Here is a 15,910-nt window from a genome sequence, read left to right as displayed (position 1 = left end):
TTTTGTCCATTGGTGTTTCCCTTTCTTCCCTTTTCCTGTTTGCTTATAATAGTCAATGACCATTCCAGAGTCTATAAAGCATCTGGAAACTGCTGAGTGTTTGGTAGGTGATATTTCATGTATGTAATGCTGTTGACTTGCAAACATGATCTCATGCACCAGTGTCCATAATTGTCCAAGAGTGTGACAATCAAATCTTACGTTTGCCATATACATTGTGGACTGCAAAGGGCTTTCTCATCCATTATCCGTTTGTACTCATTTAATTCTCACAGTAACCCAGTGAACTGAGCACAACATACATTATATTACAGTTACTATTGATTTTACCAATAAGAATCCAAAACTTAGGGAGAAGTGTCTCATTCAAGGTTATAAAGTAAGTGGCAGAGCCAAGATGAGAATCCACATCTTCTGGGTTTCCTGTGTGCCATGCTGCTTTCAGGTCTTTAGTCAGCCCTGGGGAAAAATTATTCCTGAAAGAGGCAATTAAGCAAGGCTTGAATCACTGGGATAGCTTTAGCTCTGTGTGTGTGTCTGTGACACTAGAACTCTAGCCTTGAATATTCTCCATTTGCCCTACAGACAATGGGATCAAGTAATTAATTAGCTCAACAAATACTTATTTAGTGATGGGCCCTGTCATAGGTGCTGGGGATATAGCAGTGAACTAAAAATCCATGTCCTTGCCTCATGGAGCTCACATTCTAGATGCAACAGGTAAATGATAAATTGACAAGTCAATATATAGTATACAGGTGTCAATTAGTGTTAAGGATAAAAAATAAAGCAATTGAGGGGATAGGAAAACTGGGGAGGACTTGCTACTTTATATAGGAAGGTCAAAGGTGGCCTCAGCTGTAAGGTGGTATTGAGAAGAGACTTAAAAAAAGGAAGAGAGTATGTAGTGTGGATACTGGGGTGCATACTAGCCGAGATGAGCATGTGCAAAGGCCCTGAGGCAGGGGCATGTTTGGCATGTATAAGAAACAGCAAGGAAACCAGCCTAGTTGGAGAAGAGTGAGTAGATTGGAATGGAGGGAGAGAGTTATTGGCAGGAAATGAGGTGAAAGGGGTCTGGTGAATAGAGGTGGAGGCAGTTAGGGAAGATCCTGTAGGACCTCACAGGGCCTCGGCTCATATTCTGAGATAGGGACCCCTTGAGGCCTTTGACCAGAGGAATTACATGATCTGACACATGTTGTTAAAGGATTTACGATGGACTGATTTGCCTTATGTTAAGATATTCCTGGTTTGTAATAGTTCTACCTTGAACAAGAGACTCAGTCCTGCTTTGAGAGACTACGATGGAGGCCTTTCTCTTCAAGCATGTTCAGGTGCTGAGGTGAAGCAGAATTTTAGTAATTCATTCATCATTCAAATCAGTGACTGAGCGCCACCTAAGTGTCAGAACTACCGTAGGCTTTGGGGATTCAGGAGTGAGAAAGACAGATAGGGTTCCTGTTCTCAGGGAGCTCCTTTTACAGTGAAGAAATATAGACAGCAAACAAACAAACAAAGGATTTCAGCTAATGAGAAGGGCTCGGGAGAAAATAAAACTGAGGGAGATGCAATATGATGCCAAAATAGGGGGCTACTTCCCCCACCCCCGCCCCAACGTTTGCAATCACATTTATTGAAGCATCTACTTTGTTCCAGGCATCAAGTTAGGTGCTCGGGACAAAAATCTGAATAAGACATACAGATCATACTTCTGTTGCGTTCCTAGTCTAGATGAGGGATAGACATATAAATAATAATTCTAATGCAATAAGGGCAGTAATAGAAGAATGAGTAAATGGGCAGGGTAACAGAGAAAAGGGGCATTCATTTTGTTGAGGCATGTTGGGGATTTGTGGATAAGATGATTTTTAAAAAACATTTTTATTGGAGTATAGTTGATTTACAATGTTGTGTTAGTTTCAGGTGTACAGCGAAGTGAATTAGTTATCCATATACGTATACCCACTTTTTTTTTTTTTTAAGATTCTTTTCCGTAAGGGGCTACTTAAGATTCCAGTTGGCTTTTGAAATGTGGAACTTAGGCAAAAAAATGTTACACATGTAGAGCAGTTTACAGTTTCCAGATTCAGAAAAATATTATTATTATGACCTTTTAAACGAGAAACTGAAATTCAGTGAGATTAAACCCCATGCCCAAGGCACTAGTAAATGACAGATCTGGGGTCTGAATCCAGATTTTCTCTCATTTTCAGTACCAAAGTTTTTCTCACAGTATATACCACTATGGAATGTGACAGTAGGGCTGGGTATCCCTGGGGCGTGGGATGAGGGAATCAGTAATGGTTAGGCAAGACAAGAAAAAATGTGTCAAAGCAGAAAGAGATGCAAAAGACCAAGGGCAGTAGCTGGCTCCCACTAAGATCACACAGGACAACTGTCAGGATATAGAGGGGCTGCAATCCCTACAGCCCCATTCCATAGGGCAGAGAAAATCTGCGCCCTCATCTCAACGGAAGGATCCCTGCCTTGCATGGCTGCTCCCAGCACCCCAGGCTGTGGGGGAGCCCTGGGTCACATGTGGTTTCAATCACTGCATTTATCTGCATCATTGTCATTGCATTTGGAAGATGACAAATCTCATTTCTGTCCCAGGCCTGTCCAAATTGTGCAGGGGGTACAAGTCAAATCTGGAAAAGCTACCTCATCTTTGGCAGGCCAGAGATAGGGAGAGACTTCAGGAATGTACAGTGATGTCCCACCCAGGCCCCTTCTCCCCTTTATTAAAAACAAATCTGACACAACAAAAGTCTAAAATTTTCCGCTTGATCATTTCACCCTGCCTTGTTATAACCATGCCCTTTGTCCACACCCACTGGAGGTTTTTGCAGCCTGGGGAAAGCCGGGAAGTGTCTGTCCCTAGCTCTCAGTCACTCCCATAATAAACAATCACTAAACAGCTTGCTGCCCTAGGCAACTGTTTGTCCAACTTGGCCAGGCCCCTGTGACTTAGGCTGGGGAAGAGGGTGGGAGGTGTTCTCTGTAGAGCAGAATTCAGGCTCTGAGGCCAGAGAGCTTGGTTTGGACCAGAAATACTGTTTGGGAGTGAGCACATCTTTGTGGTCTTGGAAGACCTTTAGAGGGACTCCAGCTCTCTATCTGACTTGTCCAGTGAGGCTCCCTGGGGGGAGCTTGGGGCTGGGGTGTGGTAGGGCAGTTGAAGGGCGGACCAACCATCTTGTAGTAATGTAAAGAAGGTCATTTCCTGCCTCAAGTTTCTCATCTACAGCTGGGACAGCTGGCAGTTCTACTAGTCATCCATCCCTAAGAGACAGCTCCTTAAAAACCACCACCCCACCACGCCCCAAAGAGAATAACATCACTAGGTGCTGGGAAAAGCCTAAATTAACAGGGTTCTCCTCAGCTATTAGAAAATCTCTTTTCTTCCGCTGTGACTGATCTCTTGGAAGCTTTCTACAGAACAGACAAGGGGCTTCGGGAAGCGAGGGAAGGATGCGCGGAAAGTTACTGAGGATTTGGGATAGGTGTCTTCTCTTAGGGCACCGACAGACATGAAGGATTGTAATGATCCCTCTTGATTGTGATATTTCCTCTTTATTCTTGGGGCTTTAGGTGTCTCCTTGGGGAAAGAGAGAGAGAAAAAAGGACGGGCTATGTAGGGAATAGGGGACCTGTTTTGATGCTTTGTAAAAAGGAAAAATTGGGGGCCTCAGAGAGTCGAAGGAGGGCGGGGAGAGGCATCCGTAAGGTCCGCGGTCGCTTTCTATGAAGTATTTCTTTCCTCCCGCATCCCTTGGGCTCCCCCCACTGCTCCAATTTTCTAGCATCCTTCTCCAGGAACCCGAACACTCCCAGCCGCCCGCTCGGGGAGGCGTTGCCGACAGGCAGGCGAGGAGACGGGATTCTCGAGGGCGCCCGGGGCAGCGGGGCCCTGGAAGCGCCGGCCAGTCCCCGGTTTCCCGGTTCCCCAGGCGCCGCGCGCCAGCGGGCGTCTCTGGGAGGCGCTGCTTTCCGGCGCAGCAGCAGGAGGCGGTGCGGCCCAGGCCGGGGTTCCGGCCGGGACTAGCCGAGGGGCCACGGGGCTCGCACTGGGCCGCCTCCCGCTCCGCCCGCCGGGCCCCGGCAGAGGCGCCCCGGGGCCCGCGCGCCGCCCGCACCCCCAGCGCCGCGCCGGCGCCTTTGCCGGTGGCCGGGGGTTATGAATGGGCGCAGCGGAAGCACCGCCCCCCCCGGACGTGACGCTCGTCCAATGGCAGCGCGGGCTGCGTGGATGGATGAGGTCAGCGCTGTCGTGTCGGGAATGGAATGTGTAAGTGTAACATTCAGAACCGGGTAACATTCGGCGACCGAACGCGGCGGTCGGCAGCAACCGCGCGGGGGCCTGGGAAGCGCCGCTCGGGGCCGGCACTGCCCGCGGGGAGGACGCGCCGCCGCAGTCACCCAGCGCCGCCGCCTTCTGCCGGGCCGCCGCGCGTCCTGGGGGCCGGCCCCGCGAGCGCAGGAGTAAACACCGCCGGAGTCTCGGAGCCGCTGCAGAAGGGAATAAAGAGAAATGCAGGGATTTGTGAGGTTACGGCGCCCCAGCTGCAAGATGCACTAGCCGGCTGAACCCGGAGATCGGCTGACTTGTTGGAACCGGAGTGCCTGCCCCGGAGTGTGGATGAGTTGAAGTTGCTTTCCCGGGGCTCGTTTTCCACGGCGCCGAGAGGAATCCGAGAGGCAAGGAAATCACTTCGTCTTGTCATTGATTGGGCATCGGGAGCTTTTTTTCCCCCCTCTCTTTCTTTTCCTCCGTCTTGTTGCATGCAAGAGAATTACAGTCCGCTGCTCGCCCGCCCTGGGTGCGAAATATTCAGCCCCGCTCTCTCCCGTCTATTGTGCAACCCAAAGATGAAAGACCGAAGGGGAGAAAGTTAAAGAAATCGCCCACATGCGCTGGATCAGTCCACGGCTTGGGGAAAGGCATCCAGAGAAGGTGGGAGCGGAGAGTTTGAAGTCTTTACAGGCGGGAAGATGGCGGACTGGAGCTGAAAGTGTTGATTGGGAAACTTGGGTGATTCTTGTGTTTATTTACAATCCTCTTGACCCAGGCAGGACACATGCAGGCCAAAAAACGCTATTTCATCCTGCTCTCAGCTGGCTCTTGTCTCGCCCTTTTGTTTTATTTCGGAGGCTTGCAGTTTAGGGCATCGAGAAGCCACAGCCGGAGAGAAGAGCACAGCCGTCGGAATGGCTTGCACCACCCGAGTCCGGATCATTTCTGGCCCCGCTTCCCGGACGCTCTGCGCCCCTTCGTTCCTTGGGATCAATTGGAAAACGAGGATTCCAGTGTGCACATTTCCCCACGGCAGAAGCGAGACGCCAACTCGAGCATCTACAAAGGCAAGAAGTGCCGCATGGAGTCCTGCTTCGATTTCACCCTTTGCAAGAAAAACGGCTTCAAAGTCTACGTATACCCGCAGCAAAAAGGGGAGAAAATCGCCGAAAGTTACCAAAACATTCTAGCGGCCATCGAGGGCTCCAGGTTCTACACCTCGGACCCCAGCCAGGCGTGCCTCTTTGTCCTGAGTCTGGATACTTTAGACAGAGACCAGTTGTCACCTCAGTATGTGCACAACTTGAGATCCAAAGTGCAGAGTCTCCACTTGTGGAACAGCGGTAGGAATCATTTAATTTTTAATTTATATTCTGGCACTTGGCCTGACTACACCGAGGATGTGGGGTTTGACATCGGCCAGGCGATGCTGGCCAAAGCCAGCATCAGTACTGAAAACTTCCGACCCAACTTTGATGTTTCTATTCCCCTCTTTTCTAAGGATCATCCCAGGACAGGAGGGGAGAGGGGGTTTTTGAAGTTTAACACTATCCCTCCTCTCAGGAAGTACATGCTAGTCTTCAAGGGGAAGAGGTACCTGACAGGGATAGGGTCAGACACCAGGAATGCCTTATATCACGTCCATAACGGGGAAGACGTCGTGCTTCTCACCACCTGCAAGCATGGCAAAGACTGGCAAAAGCACAAGGATTCTCGCTGTGACAGAGACAACACTGAGTATGAGAAGTAAGTGGCTTAGCCGATGGGCCTCAGCGGGTCAGCCCTGGGCCCTGCCCACCTGGTCCAGGTGTGAAGTTGGGAGATGGGGGTGGGGCAGAGGACCCTCCTCGGGTCCTCTTCCTTTTGCTCTGAGCCTGGGACTGAGCAGCCTGCTTCTGGTGTGTAGCTTTGAGCTGAGGACCCAGAGTTTGAGCTCCTCGGGCTAACGGAAAATCCTGGAGCACTTTCCTGGGCCAAGCAGGTGACCATGTTCCCCTCTTGCTTGGAAAACCTTCAGGGTGATGTGTGTTCTATGAAGGGTGTGGGTTTGATCCGAGTTTGGAAACTGCACTTCACCAGTGGATCCAGGAGGGTGTTTGTGAGGGTCTAGGGACTCGAGAGGCTCTGAATCCGCCCACAGTCCGGGGACCTTACCCCAAGGTTGTTGCTTTATTTGCTTTTCTCACGAGCAGGGCGAGCAGCTCTCCCCGGAATTTTCCCACCCTTCAATTGTCATCTTTCCGCAAACCTTAAATTTGTGTTAGCAGTGGAAGTCCTTTAGTTTCAGCTACTAAACTTTCTGTGCCTGCCTCTTCCCTGCTCCCAGACGGCATTGACTTTTATGAAGGGAGACTGTAAACCGGTTAGGGCCTGTGATCTTGCTTGCATGCATTCATTCATGTGTGTTTGTTGGCATGTATATATCCTGCCTCCCTAGGAGAAGCTGTTTTTAAAAAATCTGGGCCTCAGCCCCTCTGCTGTAAACTCCAGTTGCTAATTTAGATTTCCCTTTCCCTTTTGTCTTTATCGATTTGCATGTAAATCGGAGACTGTTACTCTCTGAATGCGCTGTGAGATGCCTCTTTACCCTCTGGAGTGAAGCAAGTTTTGTCCAGTTGCTAAGTAACTGAGTTGGAGACTTTGTAGACCTTCTCACTCTTCCTTTTCCTTCCCAGTGACAGTAACTGACACTCTGGGCGTGGGGTCAAAACTAGTTTCTAGGAATCGGCTTTAACCTGAGCTTGGAGGGTCCGTTTCCTCGTCGATGGGGCAGGAGCCCCAGACTCTCTCACTTCTGTCTGGCTGTGAAAGAGTTAGTGAGCTCTTACAGTGCATTTCCACGTTACACCAGTTAAAAACCAGAGCAGCCTTGTGCTACCCAGGCAGGAAGGGGAACCTCTCAGCTGAGTACAAGAGGAACTGGCAGAGGTTGGCGGAGTTTGCAATTGATTCATGAAATGCAGAATAGGGGAAACGCTTTGCAGAACTGATTGGAACAGGAAGGGGCATGGTGGGGAAAGGACCCTGAAATGAAAGGTTTGATTGTTGTCTGTGGATTTCCTCAGACACTCGGGCCTCTGTAGGAGTGATTGGAAGGGAAATTCAAGTCCTCCTGTAGTTGATCGTAGACAGTGAAGGAGAAAGTATCAAACACTGGCATTCCCCAAACCCCAACACCTCTTGCTTTTCGAGCACAAGCAGAGCCCGAGGCTGTAGGGTCAATTATGAATCTAAATTTTCCTCTGCTTTGGGGGCAGTTATGTGTGAATGTTGGATGCAGTTGCCATGGATTAAAATTTTCTCACAAAAGAAACAAACTGTGGTTAGTAATGAGCGCTTTGTTTACACGACATTTACATTGACCTATTCCTGTGGGTGCTTGTAAGAAAAAAATGCTCCTAGCCTTTGAGGAATTTCTTTGTCTGGTTTATGGTGGAGTAACTCGAGATGAAGTCTGACCTTTCAGTGTCTTCTAAAGCAGTCTCACCGAATTCTGTAGAAGGATCATGACGGTCTTCATTCCTCTAAAGGAGCTGGAGGGGAGAACTTAAGAAATTTGAATTATACGTTTATTTGGGAAACACCCTCAATCCGATACAACAGTCATGTCTGCTTTACTCTCCTAGTCCCAAAATAAATCGTCTACATTCTCTGCAGAAGGTTTTTCTAGAGATTTTTGGCAATAAGGGAAGGAGGGGTTGGTTTCCAAGAAACTTTAATTTTTGCTAATTAAATTTCACTAATTTTTGACCTCTTTGTCGTTGCATCAGGAAATCAGACACCCACGCCCTTGTTTTGGTTTATGTTTAAAGACCACAAGGGGTCAGGCCCTCAGGACTGAGTCTCATCTGAAGAGTGGCATTTAGTGAGGAGAGCAAGTTGCCTCTTTCTCCTGAGCAGGGATTTCTTTCAGAGACACTTCTGGATTTTCTTCATTCCTCTTTTGCATACTTTCCAGCTCTAACCTTGTTTCATGGGACGGGATGGTGTTGCAGAACGTTTATATTCATCGGCCTGCTTGACTGGAGTTTTAACTTCTTCCTCTCACTGGGTTATCTGAACCCTTTATCTCTGAGAAATGGTGCTTGCAAACATGTTTGCCTTTGCCGTTGACTTTGGAAGATATGAAGAATGAATGAGCTCTGAAATGTGGTGAGAATGCTCACATAGCAGGCAACCTGTCTTGTGCTCTGAAGTAAGCACAACTGTTGTACTTTGCTACTTATACTGATGTTTCCCGTAAGTCAGCTGTGCGTGTGTCAGACGCAGAACTCCTCCAATCAAATGCTAATCTCTTCCCAGGGTTTTAGAGGAGGATATTGCAGTTGGGTCTATAGAAGTCATCTAAGTCTGACTTCTCATACTGTCTCATGGTGTGACTTTTGATTCATCGCCTTGAACCTTAGTTTATCCTTTGGTGGAATGGGTTTTCGACTGCTTTAGGGTTCTCTAAGCGTTCATTTGATAATGGCTTATAAAAACAGGATCAGTTTTCATCTACTTCTTTTCTTTATTAGCAAGTGCCTATGATTTGGACTTAGGGGGTCTGATAATTAGATTGAAAATTTATGGTATCATGGCCGAGTTAGGATACTATAGAATATGTACAAGGGTATCAACTAAAAAAAAAGTTGCTTTTAGCGAAATTTAGCCTTATGTGACAATAAATGTTTTTAGTTGAGGACTTCTGTTTCCACTTCACTTTTGTGAAAATCAGACATTTACTACTAAAGGTATAGAAGAACTGCATGGAATGAAGGAAAAGACTTTTCTCTTGTAATAGAGCAACACTTTCAACCCAGACTTCCAGGATTATATTCAAACATCCATTTTTATGACACCCATAATTAATTTTCATCAGTTACGTGTATTAACAGATGTAGATGACACTGGCTAAACTAAGTTGCTGCAGTGATTACATGATGTGTAATGAGGCTTTAGAGAAATTCTGTCTTACATTTCTTGAGCTTCTTACGCACCCTTACAGAATGACTGTATTTTTGCATGAACTTCATAGTGCAGATCCCTTCAAAGGGCATTATTGTGAAACTTCAAATTTGGCTTTCTGCAATAGACGAAAAAGAGGGAAATGAGAGGTGGCTTCTATCTTGGACCCCTTTGAGGAAAGCGGTGGAGAATATTTTAAGCAGCTCTTCTGGGAACAGGCAGGATTCTGTGCAGGCCTTTTGGACACCTTCTCCTGTGTTTGTTGAAGCTGTACCTCACAATCCTTGTGTTTTTAAGGGTCTTGAAGGTAAGTGATCATTACAACTTCCAAACATCCTCATTTTATAGATGTGAAAACTGAGGGATAGACTGTTACAGGGATTTGCTTAAGGTTAGAAAACTGTTTAGTAGCAGGGGTAGCCCTAGAAAGCAGGCCTCTGACTTTTTCTTCTTGACCTACGGTATTCCATCTTTAATTAGAGACACACCTGAAAGCTCTCCGGCCACTGGAAGGTCCTTATTGATGGTGTTTCTTATGGGATTTCTTTTGGAATAATTTGGGAAGCTGATAAAGACTTTGGACCAACTTTGTGAAAAAAGAGAGCACATACATGCATAATCTGTCATCTAGTTTTAGGGGTTGACACACAGCCGCTACTAAGGGCATCGTCAGACTTAAGAACTTTTGCTCTAGGGCTTACATTTGTTTTCATTGCCAACTAAGGTGGAGGTCCCCGGTGCTGTTTAGTCTAAGTAGGAGTTTTGGGGACTTTTCAGTTTGGCTCCAGTGAATTTTGGGAATAGGCTGTGAATTCACTGAATGATAAGCTGAATTCAAATGTATTTATAGCAAAAAGAAAATGTGCACAAGTAAATGATGATGTATTGATTCCCCATTTTTCTGAACTATATTCCCAGACACGTTGAACGAGTTCGTGATCTAACAGGGAGACTTGGAGGAATGAAAGTTGGAAATTGTGCTTCTCAGGTTTTAAATGTAAAACATTAGCACCTTTTTCCCCACAGGTGTATGATAGCACAAAAGCATTTCTAAAATAAGCCACATAAGCACAGTTTTCTTTTTTTTTTTAACACACATATGTGCTCTTATTTTTTTTCTTCATTTATTTTATTTTTGGCTGCGTTGGGTCTTCGTGGCTGTGCATGGGCTTTCTCTAGTTGTGGCGAGCCGGGGCTACTCTTCGTTGTGGTGCGCGGGCTTCTCATTGCGGTGGCTTCTCGTTGTGCAGCACAGACTCTAGGCGCGCGGGCTTCAGTAGTTGTGGCGCATGGGCTTCAGTAGTTGTGGCATGCAGGCTTCAGTAGTTGTGGCTCGCAGGCTCTAGAGCGCAGGCTCAATAGTTGTGGAGCACGGGCTTAGTTGCTCCGCGGCATGTGGGATCTTCCCAGACCAGGGCTCGAACCCATGTCCCCTGCACTGGCAGGCGGATTCTTAACCACTGCACCAACAGGGAAGCCCAAGCGCAGTTTTAAAATAAAGCTAGGCCCAGACCTAGACGAATTTTGAAGTTAGCATTGTGTCTTCTTGCACTGAGGTTCTAATTCTTTCTGTGCCCCTCCCATCCCCAAGTTTCTCACCTTCCCTGATCTTGCTTTCTGGAGGGCTCCTGAGAGCCTCATTTACAAGGAATCCCTAAAGGTTGAGGTTTCGTGGACTACTTCTAGGGACATTTGCAAGTTGATTGAGTCTAGTTCAAAAAATGACGGTTGAAAGTGGAATCTGTGACCTGAGCTGGGAGCCTGTAGGATTTTGTCCTTCAGAGGATGGCTTGCTATGAAGGCTTGGGCAGGCCCCACCAGTGGGAAGCCACCATCGGTCCCCCTGACTGTGACAGCAGCTTTGGGTGGCACCGACTTGGCCAAAAGGGGAGCTGTCACGCCCTCAGGTGGTGCTTGTTCTCTTTGTCCAAAGGCCTGTGGATGTGCCTCCCCAGAACCCGCTGTTAGAAACACCTGCTGACAATGACCTTGAGCACACTAAGGTCACACCAAAGGTTGTGCTCGATAGGACCCGGCTGCTCTGCTCACAGCCACCTTGCCAGGTGTCTCGTCAGGCCATTTTACAGGTTTGTAAGCTGAGGCCAGCTCGGGTGAGGTGGATTGGCAAGGCTGCACAGCTTGTAAGTAGCTGAACGGAGGCTACAGTCCAGGTTTTCTGGTTCCCATTCCTCTCCTTTCTCTGAGGCCCGCTGCTCCCTCATGACCGTCACGTTTCCACACAGCCTCTTCGGAGGGAACCCGTCAGGCTCAGCGGTCACTAGACACTGCAGTCTCCTGAGAGTGTTCGTGTTTGGATGTGAACACCATGAGCTTAATGACTGACTGGTTTTCCTTCAGAGCTCTTCCGTCTGTGCCCAAGTTCCTTTAATGCACAGGGACTCCCTCAGAACTGCAAGATATTTGTCCAGTGTCTTATCTGAAGTCGCCTTTATTAGCTCATTTAAGCCTTTCGACAGCAGTGTGTAAAGTCCCCACTTTACAGATAGGAGTGCAGGCCCCGAGAGGGTTAAGTTAGGAGCCACGGTCACATCTGGTGAGGAAATGGTGGTGTTCAAACCAGGCATCTTGGATGTCGAAGACAATGCTCTTTCCTCTAAAAAATGTTACCACCTTAAAGAATCAAACAGAATTTCTACCTGTTCACAGTTCTGTATCAGTGAGTTTAGTGTGATTTGGGTGTTTGTAAGTCATATCTTTTTTTTTTCCCCCTACTGCTTTCCTTTATAAACATGCTTCCCAAGGAAAAAATTTGGCTAAGAGATGTGATAAAGACGGCCCTGAGTTGACACTTAAACATCGAACTCCTTCATCTCGTCCGTTCAGGGAACGTTATAACTTTGACTATGTAGATTCTGCCTTTCATGTTCCCCTAGAGCTCTTCTCAGAAAAGTGAGGAAGTGAATCATGTGTGACCTTTGCCCTCCTGATAGCACCTTGCAGGGTTTGCCCTGTACTAGATGTCAGTGAACCCATGAGGTGGTGCAGGAATGACCATTGCCCCAGGTATAAGGTGTGACCCGGTAGAAATGGGAGATGCACTGGAAGATTCCATTTCTGACAGAACGGGCCAGGTTTCTGGAGTGTAGCATACCACTGCTCCTAGGCCCTGAGGCTCCCTGTAGAAAAACAGTGGTTAAAAAATTATAAAAATTGTACAGCGCCTCTGCAGAAAATGCAAAAGAGATGAATATGAAAAGAAATTTCTTCTCTAGTCCCGACAATGAGAGCTAACCACTATTATTAAACTTCAGTAGTTGGCCTGTTATAACCCACATATACACCTCTGCGATTGATTATGTCATTCTGTGTCTGCATATCCAAGTACCTTGTATAGATATGTTAATTATTATTTAATTAATAGTAAGTAATGAATTTGACACATTTTCCTTAAGTGTCTTGTTTCTGCCAGACACACAGGTGTTGGGGCTGGGGCCGCCGGGAGTGAACAAAACAAACTCCTGGCCATTCTAGTCTTGGTTGATTTTATAAAGTTAAAGTCCGACTTTAAATGTATTTTTGCATGTTGCTTTTTTCTTAACATTATCTCAGAGCTTCTTCCTCTCCTACAAAAAAGGAAAATCCTATTAAAATACTAAAGTAAGATTTTTTTTTTTTTTGTGGTACGTGGGCCTCTCATTGCCGTGGCCTCTCCCGTTGCGGAGCACAGGCTCCGGACGCGCAGGCTCAGCGGCCATGGCTCACGGGCCCAGCCGCTCTGCGGCATGTGGGATCTTCCCGGACTGGGGCACGAACCCGTGTCCCCTGCGTCGGCAGGTGGACTCTCAACCACTGCGCCCCCAGGGAAACCCTAAAGTAGGATTTTTAATGGCTGCACGGTTCTTTTTAGTAACTCATGGCTGTTCCATAGTTGATTTGCATTTTCTTAGAGATTTGTTTCCCATCTTTTCTTTTATTATACATAAGTCTGTGATGAATTTCACTGTATTGAGGATTTGTTTTCTTCTTGACTAAGGTCTCTCTCTCAGAAAACACCGAACTTCCTCCCTCTTGACCCACCCCCCAGTCCCTTTTGGAGGAATAGCAATTTTTGAGGTGAGTCTGAGCACCCATTTAGCAAAGTAGCCGGCATGAAATGACTGCTTAGATAAAACATCTGTAGGTGTTAATTGGTCCTGCGGCTGGGGCTGGGCGGGGGAGGGGGTCTTTGAAGCTCCCACAGCTCCGTTCCCTTTGAAGTTTCATTTTTGCTGGAGCCAGAAACCTTCGTGTGTCTCTTACTGAGCAGACGCTTCCTCCGTGCCTTCTACAGCCTCTCCTGGGATCTCAGAATCTGTGGGCCTGACCTGGGTGGGTGTCAGTTTTGTAAGTTAATTGTGTCAGCTGCTCAAAGCCCTGGTCTCTTTTCTCTTTGGCTGTTGAGTCTGCGGTCCTTTGGAGGTGAATTGAGACACGTGGCTTTACCTCTGGGCCATCCAGGTCAGGTCTGGGATTCTAAGTGCAAATGAGGCACTATTCTAAGTGATTTAAAAACCAAGACAGAGGGAATTCCCTGGCGCTTTCACTGCCAAGGACCCGGGTTCAATCCCTGGTCTGGGAACTAAAGTCCAGCAAGCCTTGCTGAGTGGCCAAAAAAAAAAAAGAAAAAAACCCAAATAAACAAAAAACCAAGACAGAAAACAGTGAGCCAAACTGTTTACGCCTAGTTAGACTTTCTTTGCCATTGTAATTGCTTTGAGCAGCAGTGAGATTTGTGGAGAAATACTTCCTTGTTTTGTGTACCCTCTTGTCTTCTGTGAAGCCCTTTAGGAGAGGGCGATGACCCTGGACCAGGGAAGTCACTGACCCACACACATTCCTGGACTAGGTGCTGAACCTTTCAGCCTCATTGTCCACATCTGTAAGTGGGGATCGTAACACCTCACAGGGTTGTTGAAAGATTGAAAGGAGGTAGAGTGGGTAACTGCTTGTAATGCAAAACCTTGTAAACGCTCATGTGCTCTACCAGGTGGTGGTGTTTATTAAAAATCATCTTCCTGCCATTTTCTAATCAACCACAGAGGTTTCCTTAGTTTCATAACTTGGCTCTTTACTAAGCCACAGAAATAAGTGCTCACCTCTTTCTTGATACTTAATCCCCAGAAAATTGTGGTAGCTGCCCTGGAAGGCTAGCCATTATTTCTGTGGGCTGTGGAAAGACCTAGATGGGGCCTTGGAGCTTGCAGGTGGCCTGGGGCAAAGGTGGGAGCAGGTGGAGGGTGGTCTCAGGCACTGCCTTGACTCTGCATCCCCCAGGTTCCCTGGATGACTGCTCTAGGAATGCAGGTTATTGCTTTTGCAAGTGACTCCTGTGCTGCATCGTTTGAGGGTGATCTTTGGAAGGCTACCTCGTATGAATGGGCTGGTTCGACAGGCCCTTAGGTTGCAAAGGGCAAAATATCACTCAGGCCACCTTAAGTCACAGGATTTATTGTGAAGGGACATGGAACAAAAACTGCACTGGAACTGTTCCAGTAAGTTCTCAGGACCCAGCACAGTCACTTGGGTCTGCTCCTTTCTTCCCGCTCTGGACCTTCACCTCTCCCCAGACTGGCACCTCTGTCGCGGGGAGTGTCTGCCAACTACTGGCCAGTCTTTCCTGAATTCTCTCCTGCAGACCCTGGAGGAAACCAGCCTGACTGGCTTTACTGGGGATACTTACTCCTTCGGGTGACAGCCATTCCTATCAGGCCACGTCTCTGGGTCTGGTGGTGACCTCATCAGTTGAAAGACTTCCCTGTCACATTGTCATTCTTGATTGAATTGGTGGCCATCCTTTTGCAAGGAACAGCCTAAAGTTGCTTCCTGAAATGGCACTGTGGTTAGGGGAAGTTGTCTGTGGCAGGCACTGTTGAAGCCATATCCTGTTGGCACTGACATATTGGAGCCCGGTTGATCATGATGGTGATAGCAACTAATATTTCTTGAGAGTGTACTGTGTGCTGGGTAACGGGCAGTATCTTCTTTAATCTGTATGTCCACCCTAGCAGGAAGATACTCATTTGAGATGCAGAACGAAGTTCAGAGAATCTTTAAAAGTGACTTGCCTAAGAGCACACAGCTGGGACACAAACCGAGGGCCGTCTGACTTCTGAACCTGTGTTCTTCACCACGGCATCGTACTGCTTCTGCACAGCTGGAACTGATGTCATGAAGACCACACACACATAAACAACAGTGTGATTGATTTATAGGGGATCACTTGTGTTTCTCACCTAGAATTTATTTAATCTTACTGGAGAAGAGACAGTTCTAACCAGCGTGGTAATCTGGTTTCTCAGCCCACAGTAGATTCAAAGCAGTGAATTTAAAGAGAGAGGGATTCTTGCAGGCAGAGCTGGGAAGAAGGGACAGTTGGCAACCCAAAGGGAAGGAAGCAGGCCAGAAAGTGATAAAATGTAACACCCAGAAGAAGTAAAGAAGCCCTGCAATTTAAGAGCAGCTGGCCCAGAGCCCGAGTGTGTCCTACGGACTCCCCAGAAGCGTGCCTTTGAGTCCCGCCACCTAACACCATGCCTGTCACCAACCAGAGCTTCTGTAAATATTTGATAAACTGTACCATGGTACAGCGCTGACCGTGAGCCATCTCTTGTGTACGCTGGCCTTTGTTTAAGAAAGTAGAGGAACAAATAATGAACTTTATAACTT

The 15,910-nt window shown here is 47.4% G+C and overlaps 1 protein-coding gene across 1 annotated transcript in view; it reads left to right on the top strand.

Annotated features, from left to right (window-relative positions):
• The first annotated feature begins 4,361 nt into the window (after positions 1-4,361).
• The window catches only part of EXT1 (exostosin glycosyltransferase 1), a 292,312-nt gene continuing 280,763 nt past the window's right edge, over positions 4,362-15,910 (top strand). Inside the window, exon 1 of the mRNA XM_030875654.3 lies at positions 4,362-6,043. Coding sequence (XP_030731514.1) covers positions 5,082-6,043 — 962 coding nt within the window. The 5' untranslated portion in view covers positions 4,362-5,081. The remainder of the gene's footprint in view (positions 6,044-15,910) is intronic.

This window comes from Globicephala melas, chromosome 17 (assembly GCF_963455315.2).
Source record: "Globicephala melas chromosome 17, mGloMel1.2, whole genome shotgun sequence".
Taxonomy (NCBI): domain Eukaryota; kingdom Metazoa; phylum Chordata; class Mammalia; order Artiodactyla; family Delphinidae; genus Globicephala; species Globicephala melas.
The sequence above is the reverse complement of the archived record's forward strand: the minus strand, read 5'-3'. Positions and strand labels throughout refer to the sequence as shown.